Below are 18,698 nucleotides of genomic sequence, written 5' to 3'. Positions count from 1 at the left end.
ATGTACCTTAAGAAAAATGCAAGATGATGATATATTCAATGTCGTCCAATGCAATCTGAATACCCTCTTCAGTCTATATATACACATACATCATATCATACCAGGTCACTCAATCCCTACTCTTCGGCATCTTTGGCAAAAGCAACCAAAACCCCAACACAACAACCAACAACGCCAAAACAAAAGGCTGCAAAACCTGCACACCCTTCGACTGCGCAATCGCACCTACCGCGAAGGGGAAAATAGCTGCACCCGCGCCACCAAGGGCAGCGGCAAAACCAATCGCTATGACGTGGAGATGCTTCGGTAGGAGCTTTGTGGCTGCAACCACGGCGGCGGGGAAGAGGGGGCCTAAGAAAAAGCCTTCGATGGCGATTGCGACGGCCGAGACGTAGAATTGTGGGATGAGCCAGAAGATGAGTTCAAAGGCCATTGCGAGGGCTAGGTAGACCTACAAATACATTCATCAGTCGTTGAACTTAGGGCTGGGGCGAAAAGGGAGATGGATGGACATACGATAATAGCAATCTTCTCTCCAATCCTCGGCGTCACAAACCCCAACACCACTCTCCCCACGGTAATACCAATCCAGAACCCCGTCGCAGTCATACCACTCGCAAAAGCGCCTCCGTGACGCACGCGTATCATGAATGTCACAATCCATCCGCCTAGGGCGACTTCGGTACCAACATAGCCTAGCAAAAATGCCGCACAGAGCCATGTGACTCGCCCACCCGCCTTAGAGAATAGAGCCTGTTTTAGGCGGTTGTCTTTCTGTTGGTCAGGGCTGTTATTGGCGTACGCGGTGCGTTTGCGGAAGTCATGTTTGTCCGCTTTCCAGAAGGCGAAGAGTGTTAAGCCAAGCTCGAGTACGGCACCCCCGATCTATCTCCATTAATTACAAAACCCAAAAATGGAATTCTGCGGAGGGACAAACCATCAAGTAGTAGAATGTAAACCACGGCCACTCAGCCTTCGTAACCAACGAAGTCGCAATCAACGGACTCAGCACCGCGCCCAGACCATAAAGCCCATGCAACAATCCTAACAATTCATTCGCATTCGCGAGATTCGCAACCCAGGCATTCCACGCTGAATCTGCGAATCCATTGCCCAGGCCGGCGAACATGAATGAGATGATCAGCACTGGGTAGGGCGGGTGCACTGAGTTTACGACATATGCGAGTAAATGCGCGGAAGAGCTGAGCGCTGCCACGCCGCGTTGACCAAAGTACATGTGAACGGAATTGTTGAAGATGGCGGCGCCCGCGTAGCCGACGACGGGGGCGAGGAAGACGAGGGATATGATTGTGTAGCTGAGATTGTAGTATGTTTCCAACTGACAGTCTCCGTCATTACACAATTCTCAAAAGGACAACTGACTTGGTTGACTCACATAAGGGATCAAGGCCTTTACAAATGTTAGCTAGAACTACCAATATACATATGTATGTCGGGTGTCTTGAAAGATTGGGCTCACTCCATAAGCAGCATCGTTCGCACCCATGATCACAAAGGCCCAAAACGTAGCAAACAACCGTCTTATATTGATCGATGGCTCATTCCATTTCTCGATCGCATGCGCAACCACAGCCGGTGATTGGTGTTGTGACTCTGCTGATAATGTTTCGAGATCCGGTTCTCGTTCCATGTGCACATCTTGGGTTGTGGTGGCATTAGATGTTCCATTCAGTCTCTGCTCTTTGGAGCTGGTGGGAAAGTTTCTGGCCTGCGGCTCTAACTCGATCGCGCCGGTCACAGACCCTCTAGCATGACCGTCTTTCATATTCACTCGATATTTATGATTTACAGCTGTTAGATACATGCGGGTGGCTTTTTTCGAGATGAATTGACTGCATTGGCTGCAGCTCAATGAAACCGGCTTCCCAGGTTGCTTCAGATGACATTTATATAGAAATCTCGCTTGAATTCTCGGCGTTAGTCATCGACAGGAAACTAAAATGGTTCTGAGCTGTCCTCTTGGCGCCATCTACTAGATTGACACGGTTTACGTTCTAGATTGCAAAGCCAGCGAAAAGTTCAGCCGAAGATCAGCCGGGAAGGTGGGGAGGATCGTTATCGATAACGAACAGGTCATTCATACTTCGTAAGTTCATCAATCATAACATACACTATAAGCAAATGAGGTATCTGAACAAATGAAAAGTCAAGTCTGTAAGCGAAGGATTCTGGCCTGCCAGAAATAAAACATAAATTTCTTCCGATACTCCGCGATAATGCTGAAAACAGTCAATCTTGTGATGATTCTCACCGACTCTTCGAAACGCTCGATAATGCTTCTGTTTCACTTCGCCCATACTTAGAGCCTCATTCGGCGAGTTGATTTTGATTTGGTCGACTTTTTGCTCTTGGTAGCAATATGTTTGGTTTTCTTTAATTTTTGCTCTCTCCACCATTTGACAATAACGCGCTTTGCCCATAGCAGACGGTCACGCGCGCAAGCAACAACTGCACACTGCTCGGCAATCTCTTTGGCGAGCACACGACGCCTTGTATCTTTCTCGGCTGTCATACGCCGCCATGCTTTCTGGATGACACTAGCCGCACGAATACGTTTCGTTGACGACAGGAGCCGAGAACATAGGAACGTCAGAGCCCCTAGCACGAAATCTCGATCAAATATGCGAGATGCGGAAGTCGATCCGGCCACAAGAGATGCTGTCAGAAATTAGAATTGAGAGTCGAACTAGAGGCCTCCTTTCGACTTACCAAACTGAGAACTACAGCCCAGGGCTTGCAGGCGTGATTGCAATCCTTGCTGGGCTCCAGGCTGTTTTTTTGAAGACTCCGTTCCTTTCAGAAAATAGACTTCATACTCATCCACAATGCTTTCAAATATTTTGCCATCCGCAAAGCTAGTCGTGAGGTTGCCAAGCTGCAATCCTTTCAGCCGCGCGAGACTCGAAGCCCATTCGATAAGCAAGTCCTCATGTGATACAAGCTCAAGGTCGTACATTTTGATCACATTGCAGCTTTGATGGTCTTGGCCAAGAACAAGCTTCTTTTGCAGACGCACAATTTCACTCCTCACATCGTTCCAGTCTAGCATACCTCCCAAGCCCCATTTTCCAACCAATACCCACAGCAAGGCCATTGTCTTCTCGCGGTATCCGTCGACTATATGCTCCGCGTTGATGTCTTTCACCATCGCGTCGGTGCCAACAACCCCCTTAAGAGCGTCAAGCGCTATTTGAACGTTGAAAACCTTTGCCGCTCTGCTGATACAGGGAACCTTTAGAGTCTGAGAGAGTGGCCACTCTGTGGTTCCATTCCCTAACAATAATGTTTCATCTATGATCGTAGTGTCTGAGCTCTTTCTTCCTCTATGAGAAGGTGAGGACATTTGATATGACAGAATCTCGACGAGCCTCGTCAAAAGAATTCCATCACGCAAATCCACAGCTAGATTCTGGATGTGAAAGTCGTAATCCTGCAATTGATGTTGTTTGTAGAGTAAATTGCAGTTCAAATGATTGACTTGTCGATTGATATCTCCCATTGAAGGGAGCAACAAGTTAGCCAGTGCCTGCAATGCCGCCGATGAAGATTTGTGCGTAGAGGAGTCGATGAACAACCTCCGCGGTAATGAGTTTCCTGGTTTCATTCGGGCCCTGTCTAGAAGGATTATCATCATAATGCTCCGGAGAATGGTACGTTGGTAAGGACCTCCGACGTCATCCTCTCGAGTATCTCCATGCTCCTCCTTGTCCATATTTCGGATAAGGAATATATCCAAGAATGCCTCTATTGCGCGTTTCAATGCTTTTTGCTGCTTCAGTGATGGGGCTTGTGGTCCACTACTTATTCGGACTGACTGATGAGTTAGTTGCCGTCCGACTACAATTTCTGCTGCCGCCTTCAAAGCGTCCAAGTCGTAAGTCTCGGACCAGAAATCTAAGAATGACCTTTTCATGCCCAGATCATGGGGAAGACGACTGCCCCGGTCTAATATGTCCTTGGACGGCGCCAAAGAACCATAAAGTATCGAAGCTTGGAGACGCCTATAAAGTAAAAGGAACGCGTCGCTTTGATAGATGTGAAGAAGCTCATGTCGAAGTGATTCCGGGTCCTGTGGGTGCAGCTTTCCCCCAACAGAGTCGAATAGGCCATTTACGAGTTGGGTTATGATGACTTCTTGATGCGAAAGCCAGTCGTCTTCGTACATCGCTGGATTTAAGATGTCGTTATTGAGAACAGGATATTGTTGATCAATGTTCATAGGGTGAATCTGGGGCAGACCAAGCTGGGGAGGTCGAATTGAACGAGTTTCTGTCACCAGCGATTCCTTCGAGAGCCGTGATTCAAGGACGGAACGATTTTTGATACTGGTACGTCCGATGTCGGATTTTTTAGACGAAGAAGAGACAGCGACCTTTGATTTGGTCTCTACTAACAGAACCGCTGACGATTTTTGGCCCATAGGCTTGAGAACTGGCTCTTTGCGTTTTGACTGAGCAGTATTCGCTTTGATGTTCTGCAAAGCTTTCGATTTCATCTTCAAAGGTTCCCTTAATTTTGCATCTGATCGGGAAATCAATTCTTTAACTTGAAGTTCCTTGCTCTTGTCCTTGAAGCAACCCGGCGGAATGTTCTCCTTTCCTCCGTTCTTTCCCATGACATCCCTGACTGTTGTACTTTGTTGAGTAACTTTTCTGCTGGATTGCAGCGGTGTCCGTCCAGGCTTTTCCATTGTAGACTTTCGCGATTGTTTCTTCGCCGCAATACGTGCCTCCAAGCTGTACAGAGGTACTGTCTCATCTATCGAACTCGATCCGATGATGTTTGCGTCCGCCGATTTGACTGGGCTGAACAGACTCATAAAAACAGTTGGCACAGTCGTGTCTTCCGTCGGAATGTACACCGTACGGCGTCGAACGTCCTTCTTCAAGCTATCGCTTGCGGAGGACTTGTAATTCCGGAGTGCCATATTATCTGGTTGTAGGTTCTCTTCCAAAACATCCGGCTTCGTGCTTGTATCAATCACTCGTTTAGCTTGCAGAGAAGCATTATTTTGTACTTCTGACGAACTAATGCGCGGTCGCTGGAAACGTTGGGCCGGTTGAGCGAGATTCGATGAACTTCTATCCTGTGGCTTCCGTTTCAGCCCAGTTTGCCTTGTTGATATCGTGGTACCGCTAGTCGTGTTCGATTTGCCGTCTTCTTGAATCGAGAAAGATGTCGTTTTTGGAAGTCGTCGCGGCTTCGCTTTGGCCAGTGATGTGGTTCGCGGTTGTGGTGGAAAGTTGATAGCAGCAGTATATTCGAGGGTATCGAGTGTATCATCTTCCCACACGTTTGTCAGGCTGCCATACAGGCCATGGCGAGAGCTGGACTTGGATCCTGGGCAGGGGCTCTCCAGAAAGTCATTCATTGTCGCTGTGTTGTGGTGTCCATCCGGCTACTTGGTCGGATGCAGTATATTGACAGTTGTCGATTTGTACAGTAGAGTTTGGAGATGTAATAACAGTTGGCGGATGATATATTTGCAGACGTATTTGATCGCTCTTTCATACAGATACAGAATAAAGCACTCCAACGAGGTGTAAAGAGTCATTGTACGGGCATCGATCCGTGAGGAATGCTTGTTTGGGACTCGCACCAATCGGGACGATGTTTACGTGGTTGCCCACGCAACATGGCCCAGCACGATCTTCCGGCAGGAGCTCCCCGCGCGCCTTCCCTTTCGCGTCTACTACGTAGTAAACTTGACAGCACCCTCTTTCTTACATAGTATATCCTTAAGCCTCTTCCTCATTCTCACCTTTATTTGATGCATTTCGTCGTTTTGCACGGTGGACGGTTTGAGCTAAAAATACCCCTCTAGAGAAATGTTGGATCTATGTCGCAATGACGAAACAAATAGCCGCCGCCCTGTCAATTCAGGAGCCCCCTGCGTAAAGTCCAATCGGACAAAATTACAGCAGAATCGTATTCAATAAAAGTATCGCTACTGGCTCGCAGGKTTGAATCAGTCCACGCAAGGGTCATGACTAATTGAGCATGGCATATTAGACGATCGCAAATCGGAGGCAAGGCATGACTGGACTATGCTTGGTAGATCCTCCGAGAATACTCGGAATAGTGTGCGACAGAGACAGCACATGTAAAAGATGGGGAACGGTGAGTTACTGGCAAGAACATCAGATACGGAATTGATGGTGGCATATTTGCCACAAATACAAACAATACACGCTCAATACACAAATTCGCAGGAAAGAGGCTCACGAGATCTGCGCACGTGGCCAAATTTTGTACCATACTGTATGTACCAACAGTACCATAAAGTCGACGAAATGGCCTCTCGCATGATGTAATTGCCCTTGCGCCTCAAGCACAACTTCATTTCGAGTACTTGGAGCCACTGACCACATTGCTTCTTCTCGAATCTCCTACATATACGTACAACATAGTCTTTCATCGAGCCTCTGTGGTTTCAAATCCTATTCTTTCGCCGAAACGACTGGCCGCGCCGTTGCGACTAACAGGATCCAATTAGGCCTATTCCAGCTAGATCGTCGCCGGCTCCAGATCTCCCCTTAAACTAATCATTGAAGGTTACATACACCCCGGCATTGCCACTACTGCTGCGTGTTCTATTTGAGGATTCGGTGCATATTCAGAAGATATAGGCTGGAGAACACTTGATAAATCTATTGTCTTTTTCTTTTTGTTTTCTTTCTTGCATTCTTTGTTCCCGAATACACGTCAGCAAATTCGCCGAGGCTTCTCAAGTACGTGCTTGTCTGCGGATGGTATCGACAACGTCGGATCCGCCAACGTCCACGGACCATGGAATCCTTGGTCTATGAGGATTCGCCGTTGGCAGATTATCTCGAAGGTAATGCACCAATTGTAACCTCGGATTTCCAACAACTATTAACACCGTCTGATGTTAAAAGGTGAAGGCGAACGTGACCAAGATTGGGCGCCGCTGCAGATCGAGACGAACGGAGACGCACATTCCCAGAACTTCGCACCGAAAGGGTTACCAACGGTACAAACACGCGTTCGGGACGCATCCGTCGCAGCGAGCGACAGGAACTCCTCACAAGAGCAAGGAACCGGAGTGTTTGGCCGGATACATCACACATGCTCTGTATGTTATACTACCAATATTAGAAGGTATTTAGATCACAGCGCTGATTTTAGTAGTCGGCAGTCAGTTCGCGAATCGGAAAGCGTGATAATGAGAGGTTCCTGGAACAATTCGGCTACGTAATAGTCGCATCGCATTTGCTGGACGAATATAATGCTGCATCACATACGACTGCAGCAAAAGATGCTCAACCGAATTTACCTGGCCATGACGCGATATCATTCTCTACCACCGTCGGACTTACCGGAGCTGTCGTCACTGCAGTAACATCATTCTCAATAGTTGGATTAATACACTGGAGCCGGTCACGAACAAGTGCAGGTTTCAATCCACGGAGATTAGTGATACTTCTCGTCGTGTTACCCCTGGTTGGGGCAGTCTTCTATGCCTTTGCCAGGCGGCAGTGGCTGAGGTTTGTGCGACAACAAGCGGTTCAGGGGGCTTCTAACTTTATCAATGGAGCTCAAAGATTCGACTCACTAATTTCCTCGTCGGTGCTATTCATACAAGAGGTAGAACTTGTATCGCGTGGATATAGAATGTAGGATTCTTTCTTTGATTTAGAAAGTGCAATCCGTCTGACATATTCTTGCAGAAGCACGCCTTTACCGCCAGTCAGTCGTTTAGAGGAAACGACACACGTCCGTCGGTGCTTGCGATTACGCCGCGCTGTCTCCGAGGGTCTATCTCTTGTTCTTGATCGGTATATACAAGCACAACATACCATCGGACTCCTCACGGATTCATCTCACCTCGAGAAATACTATGACATCTACGAAATATCCATGGCGGAGCTTGCTGAGGCTCGTTCCACATCTTCCGAAACCATAGGTGAAGACCAGTACTCGCTCAAGTGGCTCCGAATAATGTTCAGCCGATTGTACACTATGAGGCAAAGCATACTTTGCTGTCTTTTGGCGCTGAAGGCAGATGGAAGCGGTAGTGACATTCCTCCGTGGACTTGTGCGGTCGAAGAAATGCGGGAACTCGCCACAGTAACCCACGAAGCCGCAAACAAGATTGCAAATATTTTGAACGAAAAAGACAGTGAGTTTCGTCTTTTTATGTTTACAACATGGTGTAAGAGTCTAACTTGATGCAGAACCCGTCCCACCTCTCTCACCTATACCCTCTGCATCCACAGGTCGTGATACCCTTCGAGCTCAAGCAAGACGATTGAACTCTCTTTCACAAGGTATTCGAGCTCTTCACGCCAAAATGCACTTGATGCGGGAAGAATCAGACGAAAGCTTGACGCAGGACGCAAGCGAGCAGGACGTTGGAGCGTCCTTAATGGCACAATACGAATCTATCGGTGCCGACATTCGAGGTCTTCTACAAGAATGGGAAGCAGGCAAAATGGCCCTGATCAGTTCCTTGGAACATCCAAACGGACTTCCCTCATCATCGTCTTATGACCGATTCTCACGGTCATCATCTAATGATTTGAAACTGCCGCTATCACCAACTAGCAGCCTCGGCGGCGTTACAGCAGTAGACGGAAGTCCCACTGCAGCACTCATGGCTCTTAACGGTGAAATAGCAGAGAACGTCGCCGACGCCGAGGCAGAAGAGATCTTTGAAGCAATCGTCATGCCATCATCCCGGAAACGGCAGTCTCTAACCAGAGAAGAGCGGATAGCCCGCGTCAAGGAAGATAGAGCGCGACAAGTCGCTGCGAGAGAGAGAGCAGACGCCAGCACGAATATGCTCCGAGAACTTGAGACGGTCATCAAACATCGCCCGACGCTGAAAAACAAGCCGCAGCGAATAACCAGCATCTAACCACCCTATCGACATCGATACTACTTTTTTCTTGTGTTTTATTTTCAGCCGGCGCACGGTGTACTACTAATTATACATCTACTTTCTCATTGTACCTGTTTGCCCTTCAGTTGTAAATAATCTGTTTTATGGTTGGCGTTCGGATGTACCATCAGGGAGCGATGTATTTGCATTCTTTCTCTTTGATTTGTTCATGTATGCATAGTACACAATCATTATACATAAAGTAATTTTATTGATCAGATCAAGTGCACTATACCTTGTGGAAATTCTGTATGTTCTCCAGAACACCTTCCGGCTCTAGGTCACATGCATCCATATTCATGACTGAACCAACTGATATGGTCAGCTGAACTTGAACTGTTTCTAGACTCGAATCTCCATTACGCAGAGTAGTATCACCTCTCGAAACTAAACTCATGGAGAATACCTAAGGGGCAAGTATATCTGCAAAGCAATCACCTTCACCGTCCAAGAGGATCCAGAAATGTGTTCATGTGCTACTGTGAGCACTGCAGAATGCCGACAGCATTGGCCAAATCGTCAGTTAATCTTATTGGACATACGCCCAGTTCTCAAGAATCGAACATTAACTAATGAACATGACTAAGCCCCAGACTAGTAAAGCATTACATCCCAATCTTAATCAATTTCACGGGTTGTTTTGCATAGCAATTAATGTCAGTACATCATTCATCTCCGGATGGCTCAGTAAACTCCGAGAGACAACAAGCCAATACCGCGTGATAGATAGCTAACGATGAAAGCTAATCTGATACATAATAACAGGCACTCGACTACAGTAGAATGTGCCTATGATGATATTGCTGTAATCCCAACCTAAGCCACATCATCGCGAACGCAGTCTGAACGCTTTCGTGGCCATACCATCTCTTCTCCAGTAAGTGATTCAATTTCAGACTTCACTGCATCGAACGGCACAAAGTATGATAGGTCTTCATCCCCCGACCCCCCAAAGAGTAGACCAACAATGAATGGCTGCGTAGATTGGTATCGAGTTTTGAGCGGTGCCTGTGGAGATGGCATTGGACTCGGTTGTCATAGTCGTAATATTCCCAGTCTGCAGTAGCAATCACAAATGAACCAGAATTCCCTTGACGACTGAAAGTTGTCCGTGTACTATAGGATGCAGGATTGGAAACAACCCACGCATAGTGCATTTTCTTGTTTTCGACGCCATTTTCCGTGAAAGGGAAAGTCACAACTTTGAAGTCGTGTACAATGCCAAAGGTATAGTCGCCTGTCCTGGATAACTTTCCGACAACTTTGATGTGGTGTTTACCGTCACCATCAAATACCCCAAGTGAATCCGTCTCCCAAGTGTCACATACTGCATAGGGTTGTATTGACAGGGATCACTCTACCTTTGTTACTCCGTGCAAGCCCTAATTTTGAGGCTCCCCAAGTAACAGATATTGCGGGGAACTTTGGGTACTTGGCAAGCGAACACTAATTCCTCTGCGATTGTGAGCTTGACACAAGCTTTTATATCCAGCGGATTATCGCTCAGTTCAGGCCATTATATTGACGGTACAGAAGTCCTAACTGTTTACTGGAAGAGGTATGAATCAAAATCAACAACTTTATAAACCCTGTCCTTGCACCATGAGCAGCCTCCCAAGAAGAATCACTTCGGTACTCAATCTCCTTTAAATTGCATTGCTCTTGTCATTCTCGGGTTATCTATACCCGAGACTGGAGGAATACGAGCAGGGCAGTTGCCTTTCTAGGTATATCCTCCTCCTCCACAACCTGATTCCCCGGACTCATGGAAGTTTAAATTCCAAAACAACGCTGATCATTAATGCGTGTATTATAGATTTACTGAAATGTTACATTTTATTCAATGCTTGACATTGTCCCGGGATGTAAGACGATCCAATACTAGCATCCACTAGGGATCTCCGTCCTTTTAAGAAGTCATTCGGCGCTTGATTCATTTTTTCAGGGTATGATGCTATTAAAGTCGCATTATGCATGTCCTACTTGGCAGACAAGAAAATTGAGGCCTTGAGTAGGCGACACTCCGCATATTGACTTTTGCTTTTGCGGAATTGAGATGACATGAAATTTTTCTGGGCATTCCCAGAAGCATTTCTCTCCATCTTAATACCTAGATATCCAGGAATTGATCCTTCTAATATTCGGATCACTGAAGAACGGTGCTATGTATTACAGACAAGTGCCTGGCGGCATTCGACATCTTCAGTTTCTTCTAGCAAAGTATAATGCCCAAGCACCCGAAAACAAGTGAAAAAGATATTTGAAATGCGGTTCTCTTTCCTCTTCTCCGTCCTACTGCTTCTGCACCAGGCTGCAGCCCAGCTTTCCGGTAGTGTTGGTCCCTTGACCAGTGTCTCAACCAAAAAGGCGAAGAAAACCTGCAATGTTCTTGACTACGGTGCCAAAGCCGATGGAAAGACTGACCTTGGTCCTCCGTTGCTAGCTGCTTTCAATGCTTGCTCCTCTGGTGGTCTTGTCTATGTCCCTTCTGGAAGTTACCTGCTAAGCACTTGGGTTACTCTAAGCGGTGGCTCAGCTTGGGCTCTTCAAATTGATGGAATCATCTATCGAGGGGGTACTAGTGGGGGCAACATGATATTCATTGAGCATACAAATGATTTTGAATTATTCTCTTCTCATGCATCTGGCGCAATTCAAGGATTGGGATATGAGTTTCATGCTCAAGGGAGTATATCGGGCCCTAGGATCCTGCGATTCTACGAAGTTACTAATTTTTCCGTACATGACTTCATCTTGGTTGACTCGCCTAGTTTCCATTTTAGTATGGATACCTGCCAGAACGGAGAAGTCTACAACATGGCCATTCGAGGTGCTAACGAAGGTGGCTTGGATGGCATTGATGTCTGGAGTGACAATATTTGGATTCACGACGTAGGTATTGTATTCAGCTGCTTCAAAATAAACGTGGTCGTTGCTAACATATTTTGACCAGGTTGAGGTGACTAATAAGGATGAATGCGTTACTGTCAAGGTGCGCCAACTGGTCTATCTTGCATTCATTCAAGGAAACATACTGATTCTAAATAGAGTCCGGCACATAATATACTTATCGAGGACATCTATTGTAATTGGAGCGGTGGATGTGCCATTGGCTCTCTCGGAGCAGGCACTGATATCAGCAACGTCTTATATCGATATGTCTATACCTGGTCTTCCAATCAAATGATGATGATCAAATCCAATGGTGGAAGTGGTTCGGTCGAGAATGTCATTTTCCAGGACTTTATTGGTACGCACGTTCGATCTGCATTCATCTGAAACACTAATGGAATCGTAACTTACAAACACCTAGGCCACGGGAATGCCTACTCTCTTAATGTCGATTCCTACTGGTCTTCTCAAACCACCGCCGCCGGGAATGGCGTAGAGTACAAGAATATTACATTTACCAACTGGCACGGTACCGAAGCCAATGGTGCACAGCGAGGCCCTATCCGCGTGATTTGCCCCGACAAAGTCCCCTGCACTGGCATTACTATCAGTGATTGGGCCATGTGGACCGAATCAGGCACTTCACAAACATACAGCTGCAGAAGCGCGTACGGCAGTGGATCATGTTTACGAAACTCGGCTTCCGGCACAAGCTCATATACTTCGACCACCACTGCGACTGCTGCTCCGAGTGGCTACTCTGCCCCTACCATGGCTGCCGACTTGAAGAATTCCTTCGGCACGACAGCTAGCATACCGATTCCGGCTGTCCCAACCTCTTTCTTCCCGGGTCGAAGTCCGGTTAGCAAGCTGGCAGGAAGTTCATAAGCAAGCGAGCTATCAACTATACCTTGGATGTTATGAGTTACTCCGTTTACTCAAGGGAAGGTAATCACTTAGACCAGTGATGTTCAAAGCTGTGGTGATAACGATAAATGGCAATTTCAGGAGGTTATTAGGGCACAGTTCCAATTAGGTTAAGCCTTGTCTATTCATGATTGTTCATCCACATTGAAAGCTTGCAAGCCCTCATAGAAGTATGTATGTTTGATTAGATGCCCAAGCTCCTTTTACTGCTCTCATAAAGTTTTGTAGGGAACTGCTAGGGGACATGGTTTATCCCTAGCCCTAATCCTATATGATTTCCGTTGTCGCATTAGTACTATTGCGAGCCGGAACACCATCCGGATCTTGCTGACAGCCCAGATGACCCCTCCGTTTACTATCAGTGCTCTTTCCTCCCAAGGAAAGACATACATTCCATAAAATTCTCGGACTGGTTCCAATATACATACCGGAACATAATTGAACATGAACAAGGCTAATTGTGGAAATAGAGTGCGGACCATGTCGCGCAACATTATCCAATGGCTACTTAATCAAGAGTATAGTCCGACAATCCTTGAAGTGGGTTCAAACTACTCTCGTCAAGTACAATCCTTTTTTGGGGTCTTTTGAGACATATCTGAATGACTTACCTTGCAAGTGTGTGCCGACAAAGAAAGCTCGTACAGTCTAACAAATTTGCTCAGAGGCATTATTATTCAACGTTTATATAAAAAAAATTTGTATTGGAGAATTAAATGATGAGATAGTAGTATGTAAGAGAACCAAAGCGCAGTGAGAGAACGAATGAAAGTTACCATAGTAAGAACAGGACCCAGTAGATAAGGCTTGACGCCTCTGGCTGGAAGCGTCTTGCTCATTTATTGGATTTTGCCATCATTGACTTGGAGGTTCTCACTCGGAACAAGTAATACAAAATAACTGCCCCAAAGATGTTAAAAACAAAATAGCACCAGAAGATGCCGTAGTTGCGCCATCGGTCATCATAGTAGATCTCTCGAGCAGCAAGATACTGGTCTGCAGAGCTCATGCTACAGTATTGGCAGTCGGACGTGGCATTTTCGTTGTATACTGAGCCACCTGCGCTTTCGACGTATTTCTCCATGTAATCTCCGCAGGTTTGACCAGATGGAGGGTTGAAGACGCTGAGTTCGGCGGCATTGCACTCAACTGTGCGACCATGCAGTGCAGCACCTGCAATGCCACCTATGTAGTACGTGAATGGCGAGACACGATACATGAAGATCCAGAATCCTGTTCACGGGTATTAACGACGGTTGACAAACGGCATATCATGTACAGAAGCTAACTTACGGGGTAGAACACTTGGTGGCTGCATAACACCATTGAAGATGAAAGACAGACCAAACATGAGAGTTGCGAGCATGGCGGCAAGAGCGGGCTCTGGAATAGCGGACACGACGAATTGAGCCATGCTTGCAGCGTAGATGTAGAATTGCACGATGAACAACATAATCAATGCACGGCTTTCAGAATCTTGACCAGTGCCAAACACGGACCAGTAGAAGGAAGCCCAGGAGCAGACACCCAAACAAACTTGCCAAGGTACCTCCACGATAATTTGTGAGAGCACAAACACTTTCCACGTGTAAATACGGGAGGGACGCTCGCGGACTTCGTACAGCGATCGCTGAGTAACGAAGCGAGGCATGATTTGGTTGACAAGGGTGTTGAAGATAGTACACAAGAGAAAAATGCTAAAAAGGACATTCTGGAAGCCTTGTTGAGTGTTGTCGGCCTTCCAGAAAGAGAATCCAATGAATAGGCCCGAAGTGATTGCGAGAATAAACTTTGCATAGATGTAGTCTGGTTGACGATAGTGGCCCTGAAAACAACGGCCAAGCACGACCGATAGCTGGGTGGAAAATGGCATGGCAAATTCGGCATTGTCATCATCGGACAGTTGATCATGATTAGTGTCATTGCGCATGTGATGAATTCGGTCGAGCTCAGAAATGACATCTTGATACTCCTGACTCGAGTTCCATACGGCAGGCCAGTCCACACCAGGGCAGCCCTCTCCGGCGACCATGTCGAGGATGTATTCGGCGGGATTCTCCAGTCCCTCGCATGGTCGAGCTCCGTGGTGTTCAAAGTACTTCAAGAGCGTGGATGACTGTTCGCCAATGTCACCAAAATATACTGTCTTCCCACCTTTCGCCAGAAAGAGTAGACGATCGAATGTTTGAAACAGAGTCGCACTGGGCTGGTGGATCGTTGCCAAAACAGCCTGGCCATGGTCTGCAAGCTTTCGAAGAAATTGGCAAATCGTCCATGAGCTCTGAGAATCCAGTCCACTCGTTGGTTCATCCAAAAAGATCAATAGAGTGGGCTTCGCAGCAAGTTCAACGCCAATACTTAGAAGCTTGCGCTGTTCAACATTCAGGCCCTCGCCAAGGGATCCAACTACCGCTTCAGCAAAGTCTTCCATGCCAAGCATCTTGAGAACCTGTTCCGCGTACTCATATTTCTCCTCTTTAGAGACACTCCTTGGCTGGCGAAGCATAGCACTGAAGCGGAGCGCCTCGCGGACAGTGGTCGTCTCAAGATGGAGGTCTTGCTGCTGTACATAACCAGTACGACGAGGAAAATTTGGCATCAACGGCTGACCATTAACCAAGATGTCACCAGATACAACACCAATAGACACCCGTTGGGCGAGGACGTCCAACAAAGTCGTCTTACCAGCCCCAGAAACACCCATCAGTGCAGTCAAGCTACCAGGTTTGACCCAGCCATTGACATCATCCAGAAGTCGTCGAATTCCTTCCTTCACCGGAATATCATAATTGATGGCCTTCCAAGAAAGAATGTCTTCTCGCCTAGGCATGAGGATCGTATCATTTGTCTCTGTTGCTTCCAACGTATTCATTATCACAGCGCCACCGTCTGCATCATTGGATCGGAGGTGTGCTGGGGCATGACCAGGACGGAAGACTAGTGCCTCAGCCTTTGACTTGTCGCTAGCAATGAACTCAGTAGCTACAAGATAGGTCGCATTGAAGAGAATCATAAATCCAATGAGGATTCCTACATATAGGGTCAGCATATGTACAGCCTTAAAAATTGCAAGGTTTTGTAGGAGTTGGCTTGTCAGGTACATACCGAGATTTCGCCACAGATGAGAGTAATAGTAGAAATAATTTTGTTCGATGAACGCATCTCCAGAGACAAATCTCTCGCCTGCCTTTGCACCTATAGAAGAACAGATGAAAGACTTGCCAGTGGCGTAACTCGGAATTATCGACGTGCATGAGTAGTTCTTGCCGTGAAACTCATTGGCAATAATTGCTTCAAAGGCATAATAAATCGGGTTGATCCAGCGAATCCAGGACAGCCATGGGTGCATGTACGGCTGTGGTAGCGTAAATCCAGTGTATACAACGATACACAGAACAAGAATACCGGCCAGTGCCATGGCCTGTCCGACGGACCTTGTCAATGCTCCAAGGCTACGAAATAGACCAGACATGGTTAGAACAGAAAGAAATAGGAACAAGTAGAAAATGAAAAACTGAGATGGCTCCCGGCGAAGGTTTGCCATAAAGTATAAAACGATGCTGAAGATGGAAAGTCGCACAATTTTGATAGGCAAGTCTACGACGATGCTTGCCAGAGCCTCCGTGAAGGGGTGAACAAAGGCATAGCCAGATTGTTTCTCTACAATTGGCCGCTGACTGTAGAGTTGCAGGATTTCGTTTATGGTGAGTAGGGCATTCATCAGTACAGCAAAATAGCACACAGCACCCTTTTGGAAGAAATATGAAGAGGTATCAGGCGTATTGTAGAAGACGGATCCAATAATCAAGGACAGAATCAATTGAACGACAAGAGGCGACAGCGCGGTAGGCAAGTCGTTGAGCATACGCTGATATGCTCTCCGAGTACACAAGCGGATTTGCATCGGCACAGATAGGATATATGAGCTACCAGAGCGGGTGTGTACAGCCTGTTGGTGATTGTGGTAGTCTTTGAATCTTCTGGCGTCCTCGCCATTAGGTGGGTGTTGTTGGTCGAAATCGGTGATTTGTTTCCGCAGACTCTGATATTCTGGGCTCCGCTTCCAGTATTCCGCGAATTCCTTCGCTGTGCGAGGCACCTTGTTCTCCATTCCTGGAATTGCCTTTCGCTCATCAGGATTGGTAATGGCAGTCAAAAAGTCACCGCTCACTTGACGATCCGGTCTGGCCCATCCCATGTCCTCAAAATAAGCTACTGCTCGTTCACAGGGGCCGTAGTAGATTTGGTGGCCCTCGTAGAGCACTACAACCTTGTCGAACAGGTTAAACATGCCTTGCGATGCTTGATATGCAGCGACTGCATGACATGACTGGGCCATATCAGCTGACAAACGTAGAGCACGGACAAACTTCAAGGCGGAAGCGGCATCTAATCCTCGAGTACTGTTGTCCCAGGCGCCGATACGACAACGCGAAAGAAACATCTCGGCAATGCTGACCCGCTTACGCTCACCACCACTAATTCCCCGAACGAATTCGCTACCAACTTCGGTATTGAATGTATGGGATAACCCAAAAATAGACATAACTACTTGAGTTAGAGTCTCCACATACTCATCTCGGGACATATCTTTGATACGCCGATGAGGAGCACGAGCGTGGGCAGCAAACGAGAGGGTCTGGCCCACCGTCAAGTGAGGGAAATGAAGATCAACTTCCTTATTGTATGCCACATCACCACGATGGTGTTTTATCATATCCTCGAAGCCGATACCTTTGAAGTGGATTGAGCTACTTCGTTCCATAGTCAGGCCGCCCAGATGTCCACAAAGGGTTTTGAGGAAGGTGGTGCATCCACTTCCCGGACGCCCCAGAACCAAAAGGAGCTCTCCACCCTCGAGCAAACCGTCAAAGCTGTGAAGAATTCTCCTTGGAGGAGATAGGCGACCCTTCATAGCTCTGGAGGCATACCGAAATAGAAGGGTAAGACTTGAGAGCAAAGTCTCCTGAAACTGCAGTGCTGAACCGGAGCCGCTAACGAAAAGATTAGAGAAGACAACACCTTGAGAAAGAATCTCATCACCGGCTTCATGAACCTGGCTAACGACATGTTGGGCCCATCGATGGTGATCAAACTGAGGGCTGTTGGGATCTAGTCTTGGGTCTTGGGACTCGACGCGGCTAGCAGACACGGATAGCTTTCGTCCAAGCTTGCTAGAAGCGATGCGGGTGAGAGATTCAATTTCCCGTTCGTCAATTGCACGATCTCTTATAGGCATAAGCTCGATTTCACTGTCGACCTTCTCCATGATGGGCACGTTTTCGCAGTGTATTTTGAAGAGCGCGCATGTTGCCAGCAACGTCGAGATGGTTGCTGCTTCTGATATTTATAAAGCTCAGAACATTGGTCATAGTCTCCTACCCTGCTCGGAATTAGGGGGCATTGAGACCGAGATGGAGGAGAATTATGAACATAGCTCTCGGATCCTAGCCACCCGACAGCTATAGTCTCCAACACAGGCGAGCTTGCGCTGTTCATCTGGTCGGTGTCGGCACTTGTAAACGCCGACTTTGCGACTCGTTGTTCGTCAAGCAAACTGGCAACGATACAAAGAAGAATCAAATGTTAACGATGTTGGCAAACTACTGTAGATATCGCCAAAGCCCACGAGGCCTGCAAACAGTGCAAACAGACGCGATTGCATAATTCTATCTTTCCGTAGATTTTACATAAGCAGCCAAATGGCGAGTCACGTGCCAAGAGCACGTGAACAATTACAATATTTTTTAGCAAGCTGTGTTCCCTCGACTATACAGCTTATCATTTTTATGCAGTATTGAACAGCGGACCTTTGACACACATACAACCAAAGTGCGTTCACGGACCAAGTTACAAGCACTTCATGTATGTACTTTCAGAACTCGCCCCTAGTATTACGGACGGCAGAGCACTTTGGCATCTGGATGCCACACCCATTCACGTCGATTAGTAC

At 47.1% G+C, this 18,698-nt stretch overlaps 5 protein-coding genes across 5 annotated transcripts; 2 read left to right on the top strand and 3 right to left on the bottom strand.

Moving 5' to 3' along the window:
• Positions 1 to 109: 109 nt before the first annotated feature.
• Positions 110 to 1,786, bottom strand: BHQ10_005149 (uncharacterized protein; the record flags this gene model as incomplete). The annotated part of the gene is made up of 5 exons (XM_040877593.1): positions 110 to 451; positions 517 to 885; positions 938 to 1,339; positions 1,397 to 1,411; positions 1,481 to 1,786. 5 exons carry the CDS (start codon positions 1,784 to 1,786, stop codon positions 110 to 112), a joined length of 1,434 nt encoding a protein of 477 aa, XP_040733653.1.
• A 534-nt stretch (positions 1,787 to 2,320) lies between these two features.
• On the bottom strand, positions 2,321 to 5,392 carry BHQ10_005148 (uncharacterized protein; the record flags this gene model as incomplete). The annotated part of the gene is made up of 2 exons (XM_040877592.1): positions 2,321 to 2,679; positions 2,731 to 5,392. 2 exons carry the CDS (start codon positions 5,390 to 5,392, stop codon positions 2,321 to 2,323), a joined length of 3,021 nt encoding a protein of 1,006 aa, XP_040733652.1.
• Positions 5,393 to 6,810: 1,418 nt separating this feature from the next.
• BHQ10_005147 (uncharacterized protein) lies at positions 6,811 to 8,902 on the top strand (the record flags this gene model as incomplete). Its single annotated transcript, XM_040877591.1, has 5 exons — positions 6,811 to 6,859; positions 6,921 to 7,117; positions 7,174 to 7,529; positions 7,713 to 8,164; positions 8,220 to 8,902. The coding sequence occupies 5 exons, from the start codon at positions 6,811 to 6,813 to the stop codon at positions 8,900 to 8,902; spliced, it is 1,737 nt and encodes a 578-aa protein (XP_040733651.1).
• A 2,289-nt stretch (positions 8,903 to 11,191) lies between these two features.
• On the top strand, positions 11,192 to 12,706 carry BHQ10_005146 (uncharacterized protein; the record flags this gene model as incomplete). The annotated part of the gene is made up of 4 exons (XM_040877590.1): positions 11,192 to 11,818; positions 11,880 to 11,918; positions 11,975 to 12,176; positions 12,240 to 12,706. The coding sequence occupies 4 exons, from the start codon at positions 11,192 to 11,194 to the stop codon at positions 12,704 to 12,706; spliced, it is 1,335 nt and encodes a 444-aa protein (XP_040733650.1).
• Positions 12,707 to 13,580: 874 nt separating this feature from the next.
• BHQ10_005145 (uncharacterized protein) lies at positions 13,581 to 18,014 on the bottom strand (the record flags this gene model as incomplete). The annotated part of the gene is made up of 3 exons (XM_040877589.1): positions 13,581 to 13,978; positions 14,039 to 15,775; positions 15,851 to 18,014. 3 exons carry the CDS (start codon positions 18,012 to 18,014, stop codon positions 13,581 to 13,583), a joined length of 4,299 nt encoding a protein of 1,432 aa, XP_040733649.1.
• Positions 18,015 to 18,698: the final 684 nt, after the last annotated feature.

Source organism: Talaromyces amestolkiae (genome assembly GCF_001896365.1).
Source record: "Talaromyces amestolkiae strain CIB chromosome Unknown scaffold9.1, whole genome shotgun sequence".
NCBI lineage: Eukaryota > Fungi > Ascomycota > Eurotiomycetes > Eurotiales > Trichocomaceae > Talaromyces > Talaromyces amestolkiae.
The sequence above is the reverse complement of the archived record's forward strand: the minus strand, read 5'-3'. Positions and strand labels throughout refer to the sequence as shown.